At 36.5% G+C, this 7,284-nt stretch overlaps 1 protein-coding gene across 1 annotated transcript; it reads right to left on the bottom strand.

Moving 5' to 3' along the window:
- LOC109825741 (serine/threonine-protein phosphatase PP1) lies at positions 234-7,081 on the bottom strand. The gene is made up of 4 exons (XM_020392632.1): positions 6,675-7,081; positions 2,266-2,825; positions 1,708-1,917; positions 234-643 (listed from the first exon to the last, which is right to left on the bottom strand). Exons 1-4 carry the CDS (start codon positions 6,856-6,858, stop codon positions 629-631), a joined length of 969 nt encoding a protein of 322 aa, XP_020248221.1. The 5' UTR covers positions 6,859-7,081; the 3' UTR covers positions 234-628.

Genomic DNA, 7,284 nt, shown 5'->3' with positions numbered 1-7,284 from the left:
TATATTTTTTTAATGCTCAGAGATGAAAATATGAGTTTAGGTTATCAACAGAAGTGCAGAAAGAAGACCAAATCCAGAAATCATAAAGAGGTAATTGATCAGGACAGAAAAATGAATTTATCCTCGACAGGGAGAAAGAAAACAGAGAAAAAACAACAGACGAAATTAGACCATATTAAGCCGCTTGGCCTAATGCTCTGTTTGCTTCAATCAGCACACACAAAACCATTATATTCAGCACCTGTCAAAGGCAATTATCTTTCATACTACTATGAATGTAACACCTCAGCCTGCTGCAATGAAAGGCAGGAGAGCTGTAATTGGAAGCATAAGTTGGTTTACTTTGAGGACATTGAGTACCCTAAGCACTACAGCAGAAGTTGATTATATCAAGGACCGAATAATCATACTTTCCAAATAAAGATTTACAGCTTACGCTTACAGGCTAGTTTCTTTAACACATAATTTAAGAGAGCAGCTTCTGTTCAATTGCCCAAAATATACTCGCACCTGCATCCTTTATGGGTGATTAGGAGATAATAAGAAGGGAGTCGAAAGGTTTCCTGCTTCCCCCAATGTCTGCCGAGAGCTCCCCTCAATCCACCAGAAGGTTAGCCATGACAGCTTTTCAACCTTTCCCACCCTGGAAACAAAGAGTGAAAATTGCACTTCCATGTCTAGTAATTACTTTTAAACATCGGCACAATAAACACAAATATTCATTTCCCCATTCAAGCTAGTTTTCAAGTGACAAGCTTTCCAGGAGTTGCTCACAAGCTACAGAAAAATTTCTACTTTGAGGTAAGCATAATTGTCTACTTTAGGACAATCGAATATCTTAAACTATTTTACTAAGCACATCTATAAACTGTTAAACATGTGGGGTGGGTGTCACGCATCCAGTGCTAGAACAACGAGAAATGTGCAAGTAATGAATATCTAAAATGTGCATCAGGTGCGCGCTTTTCTTATGGTACGTTGGGGTGGGGTTGAGTGCATGTGCATTCATCTATCTTCATCTCAAAAGCTCGAAACTTCTTTTCTCATGTAGGGAATATAGTCATATTACCATGCGAGAACAAATTCAATTTCCAAAAGTCATTTACAGAAGCTAATGTGTGACATATATATTTCACTTTGCAGTGGACCCTACATGCAAAGAGTGAAGATTTGCACTTTTAAGGATTTTACACCAAGCAAGGTGAAAAAATAATAATAAATGAGTGGCTATCACCCAGTGGTAGGGTTGACTTAGCCCAAGCAATTGTCCTAACCTGGCAAAACTATCATGCGTTGGTGTGTGTCGTGCATGGTTTATACCAAATGAGTTACCGTTGCAAGATGAAGCATACAAAGCGCAAAGCATGTTGTAAAGCATCTCATAAGAACGTCTTGCATGTTCCACACCAAATTATGAGAACTCTATAAAAGTTTTGCGGGAAGAAGCTATATCTTTCGCTCAAAAGCAATGCAAATCCTGTTATGATTTGGTCTACCCACTGTGCAATTTATATGTGTTGTCACTAACAGCCCTGCAAGCCCACCGTGCAATGTAGGTTGCAAGTTAAACACTTTCCGGTATCAACAAATTTTCTACATTTACCTACATGTTTTACTCAAACATGTTTCAAGTGATAGGTTGACTTCAACAATTCATATTATGCGAAATAAAATTTATAACATGTTTTTAAGACAAAAATAACTAACCTTTCTTGGAGGTGTTCCTGGTTTTGACATGTTCCCAAATCCAAACTTTCCTTTTTTATCAGATGGTTTAAGGATCTGAAAGGAGCATGTCAAGGTATCATCAACGCTCATCATTGCACCAGCATTGTCAAACTCCCCACAGTAGTTAGGGGCAGAAAATATAGTCACAAGTTGGCGCTTTGCAAAAAATTCATAACCATCTTCAACGACCTGGGGAACCTCGTAAAATTAGAGAAAATGAAGAGAACATATACGAGTAGCAGTACCCAATAAAGTAGAAAGAGATGACATATTATTGGAATAATGTTCACCTCCAAGATGAGATATTACTGGAACAGTATAAGTTAGGAAACTCAAACAGCAATACTAGTACCATTACAATGGTGGGAGAACACACCCGATATAAATCAAACACTTAGTTGTATGTCCAATTTGCTTGCCCATCTTAAGTAGAAGTTGAGTAATAGAAGACAAAATGTAATTGTTCCTTAACTTGTTGGAACTATTGTTCATATGTATAAACAAAATGAAAAAAATGGAGAAGTAGACATAGCTTACCTGATGAGCTCGGCAAATGAGATCAATATCATGCTTCTGAAGGAATTCAGCCACCTTATCAGGACCAAAGGTATAGGAGACGCCTCTATCATTTTCGCCCCAACCATCAATATCTTTATCAGGATCAGACCACAGCAAGTCACAAAGAAGGCCTTGATCTGGTACATCAACTGGTCGAGCAATATTCCTTATCTGGTCCAAATTCTTCAGATCAGGAGATAAACCCCCATGCATGCAAAGAATTTTCTCATCGATAAGTGCAGCAACCGGAAGGCAATTAAAACAATCAGTGAAAACTTTCCACAGACGAACATTAAACCTTCTTTTGCATTCATCGTAGAAACCATATATACGATTAATGGAAGCACACTCATGGTTTCCTCTCAAGAGAAAGAAGTTCTCAGGATACTTTATCTTGTATGCAAGAAGAAGGCATATGGTTTCAATGCTTTGCTTGCCACGATCAACATAATCACCTAGGAACAGATAATTTGCTTCCGGAGGCAAGCCACCGTACTCAAATAGACGAAGAAGATCAGAGTACTGACCGTGGATGTCCCCTATCAGGCAAAGTTGAAAGGTTCAGAAAATATATAGGAAACAACGCAGCAACGAACAAAATGAAACTCACATGAAGAACACAATCATAAATGAGTATTCCAATCATACTTTTACATCAATCTTACAGAATAGGAAGGTGTTGGCGAAATTATTCAAAATCTTGATAACTAGTCTTTAGATGCATTTATACATAACTTCAAATGTGAAGTATGATTCACCTATTTTAGGTAATATAATTTTGAATAGTAGATCAATCATTTCCACAATTGTGTTTTTATTGGCATCAACTATAGAAACCTAGAAGATGAATGTGTTTCGACAAGCAAAAAGTTCAGTTAGTGATGGAATTAGCTTTTTAAATTTAAATCATTGAAAGCAAGTAATGAATCTTGATAGTTAGAACAGATGCTCATAAGGAAAATGAGATCTTTGGGATGATAATCTTAGAAACGAGTGGTTGAAACCAGGTACCTCTAGAGTACTAGATATCATAGAGTATCGTCAGTGTGAAAAGAAACTCTGCAAATAAGTCATGCTCCATAATGTTGACAAGTGGAGAAACCATATTCCAAAAATTTCAACAGAAATGAGAATCTAGATAGGTGATAATTGTTTTAGAATTTAGATAGATCTGAAAGTTTAGAACAAACAGGTGAAAAGCATAGGATCACAGATTCACAGTTGAGGTACTACTAGGATAATTGATAGACCAGATAAACCTGTACTATGGCTATACACTGGAACATGACAGCTGTTAATTTAACTACGAAGGTGAGCAGCCAAAAGGCAAGTCTTAATACAGTGAGCATATACCCATGTATGCTCATAGATATGATACACAACGCAGAAGTTTCCTTCTGACATCTAAGAATCTCTTAGTTGCGGAATAGTAGCTAGTGTTGTATAGTATTGTGGGCTAGGTAGGTCTTAACCCTTCTCCATTGTTGTTTTTCTGTCTCAAAACATCTAACCATAGACTAAAGTTTCAAAAAATACCATATCAGAACGACATTTTCTGTAAGGGTAAATTGCGACTGCCTAATTTTGTTACCTAAGATTCTAAATTGACCTAACCAATCAAAAACTAAAGCCATTAACGTAATTTGTTTTAAAATTTCCGAAGTAAATTTTTTTGGATTTTTTTGGGGAATTAAAGATAAAAATATTGTAATATGCAATTTGATATACAAAAGTTACCAATTTGAAGAAACAAAATGTTACCGTGATTTGAACAGATAGTCACGTACTTAAGGTCGGAATTTAAAATTGTTGTTGTTTTGGTAGGAACTCAAAATGGTTTTTGCGAAGTTCCACAGCTTGGAATGTGTACTCTTGCTATGTAATATTCATCGTATACATTGTGCACATTAATCATAGAGACAAGTCTTAATTTTTCTCACAGGGGAAGGTATTTAAAAACAAGAGTTATATTTCAGATCACCGTTAGTTTCTTACTCCAAATAATGCGCTTAAACTTAAATAATTCATAGTTGATGTTCTTGATACAATTAGTTGGACAAAAGTAACATATAGCTGCTTGCTGTGACATGGAGAAACCCAGGAGTTTAGGACGAGGTGCTGGCAGATAGGTGATAAAAGCATTATGCCATTACCAAAGAAGGGAGTGAGAATTTGAATATCAGCAAAAAATTTGATGATTAGAAAAACAGCAGTGATATGATACTATGATTTGAACACTGATTTTCCTTCTATGCATTAATATTGTTGGGCAAGTAACGGGGCAAGGACTTATAGCTCCGGATGATACAAAATGGCAAAACCAGGAGTTTGACAATACACAGAAGGATAGGTGAGAAAGGGGGTATTTACCAAACAAGAGACTAACTATCAACTATCTCTAAAACACTATAAGGATTTTATAAGAAGTTAACGAATACAGTCAAATGATTCAAATTTTTTTGAACATTAATGCCTCTGATTAAAGTAAAAATACAGAATACACCCCCTGTCTTCATGGATATAACCTCCAAAAACTTGTTGGTTTTGTAGACGAACTGTAGGCTGAGCTTTAGCCTTTTCAATGTTTATTAACCACTCTTAAAGTGCTTTTTGAAGGTTAATATCAGAAAGAAAAAACCAGCCTAGTTCCACCTCTGATTGACTGTCTTATATAAATGTGGACCAACTTCAATGATTAAATCAATACTCTTTGCTGAAACTCATGAGAGAAGTGACAAGATGAGCTTTCACTTGTACTTTATATTCATCAAATTCATCAAAGGACAAGTAAGGTGGAAAATAAGAGTGAACAAGTGCAGTTATCACAGGCAAATATGTGCAGAGTATCAAAAAGTATAGTTTGAACATCGAACCACTTTTATTTTGTAAAGAAGGAAATACAATAAATCATGGAGTTTAGAGTAACACTTCAATTGCACCAGCACATAAGAAACGATATCAACTAAGTATACTAAAAAAGAAAATAACACGCATCATACAGAGTAAATGTTTTTTGACTTCAAAGTTCCATTCATACATGAAAGAAAGAACTAAAGCAACTTGTGGTTGAATTTTCGCTCTCTCATGTGTATTTTTACCATTAGCTTTCTCTTATGTTTCCTACTGAATAGAACAGAAACAATTATGTTATCTTCTCATTATTAGTTATGATTGTGTTTTTGCAAAGAGAAGCATTTGAACGAGTGTTCCTGACTTGTTCTAGTGATCATTTTAGTACCATGCTGATTAAATAAATCCATTTATAAGATCTGAAGCTTGTTCTGCAGATTCGTAGTAACATCCCACCTTGGTGATCTTGCATTTTTAATGTTTAGCAACTCCTATCAAGAGCTTAGTAGAGCATTTTACTACATATTTTAAAGAGGCAAAAAAAAGTAAGCTTGTGACTTAGGTTGCTCAGCTTGTTATAATACTCCATTTAAGTAACAGAACTGAAAAATAACAGTCAGGTACTGCACATTTTATAAGAAAAGAGAATAGAATTATTAATAAGCGACTAGCTGGACTAGACGATCAAATTTGGTCAACTTCATCCTCAAACATTCTAACATACTTGAACCATTATCTTTATCCACCCAATTTTTCTAATAAACAAATGGATGCATTACCAACCAGTAAATTGAATATACTACTTCAGATCTTCTTCCTTAGGCCTTAGGGGTGGAATTTAGAAGTTCTAACAACTCCAGTGTATAAATTGTAATAACTAAAATGTTAAGCATTAATTAGATGAAGAAACAACAAAAAGTTTCTATAGAGTTCGTGATGAGTTAGTTTGATCCATAACTGATCAGTTTATTCAGGAAAAAAAATCTACATTCAAAGATGTGGCCTGGATCCAGTCATATCACACAGATTTAAGCTCATCTATGCACCTATGATCCTACATGAAAGACCACAAATTGTAACTACCACCACCATTTTAGAAACAAAGAAAGACCATGCTACATGACAAAATAGGACTAACAAAATTCGCCAAACACGATAAGACAGTAAAAGCTGAGGAAGGGTGGAAAACTCAAAGCATAAATCATTATCCAATGCCCATCAAATGACATGATACCCAGCTGAAATCTAACCATAGTCTTTCACAATAAAATACATCATCAACTCCATACATACAACCCCCCCCAGGGGCTGTGACGATGCTGAAGAGTGACAAGTTGTTTCCTCACTCACTCCTCTATTACTAGCTATCTGGACATCATCCATTATTTCAAGTTCAAGCTTTTTTCTTAAGCATCTGCCCAAATAAATATTATCAAAAAGGCATACTGACAAAATAAAAAAAATAGATAAATAAATTACGATCGTAAAACAGTAAATTCCCTAAATTATCAAGGTCCATAGAAATTTAGTGCTACTACCGCAAATCTTGATGGGAGCTTCGAGCTCCAAGAGATTGGGCTGACCGATGAAAATCTCCTTGGAAGCGAGGCACAGCTGCCTGATCTCAGGCTCCGTCAGCTGAACTTGCCTCGTCGTCCTCCCGTTCTTCGCCGCGAGAAGTCGCCTGATGATGTCGTCGAGCAAACCCTCGTCCATCGGCATCCTCAACAAAACCCTAGAAAACCCAAATCCAAATCCAGTTCAAAGAGGGATTCAACTGATTCTTACTGCTATAAGTGATTCCCCATGGGGTCGATAGGGGAGGAGAAACTAGTGTTTGGATGCTTATCGCCTCCGACTGGTGGCGATCGAAACCCTAGAAATTGATGAGGCGAGGGCGAGAATGCCCGTGGCCTTTTTGCTTTGCGTTCTGTGGCGGTCGAGGCTGAACACGTGTGGGGGTTAAAAGGCTTGCCATTTGGCAGCCGCACGTGAGAAGGAGGGGCTGTCTTGGTTATTTGTCCTTTTCGTTTGTTTTGTTTAATCTTCGTCTTTAGCTAATAAGTAATCATATCATATCATATCATACTCCCTTTAAAAGTACGAGCAGTAAAAAATCTTTCTACGGTCAATATTACCCTTAATTTT

This window comes from Asparagus officinalis, chromosome 1 (assembly GCF_001876935.1).
Source record: "Asparagus officinalis chromosome 1, Aspof.V1, whole genome shotgun sequence".
Taxonomy (NCBI): Eukaryota; Viridiplantae; Streptophyta; class Magnoliopsida; order Asparagales; family Asparagaceae; genus Asparagus; species Asparagus officinalis.
The sequence above is the reverse complement of the archived record's forward strand: the minus strand, read 5'-3'. Positions and strand labels throughout refer to the sequence as shown.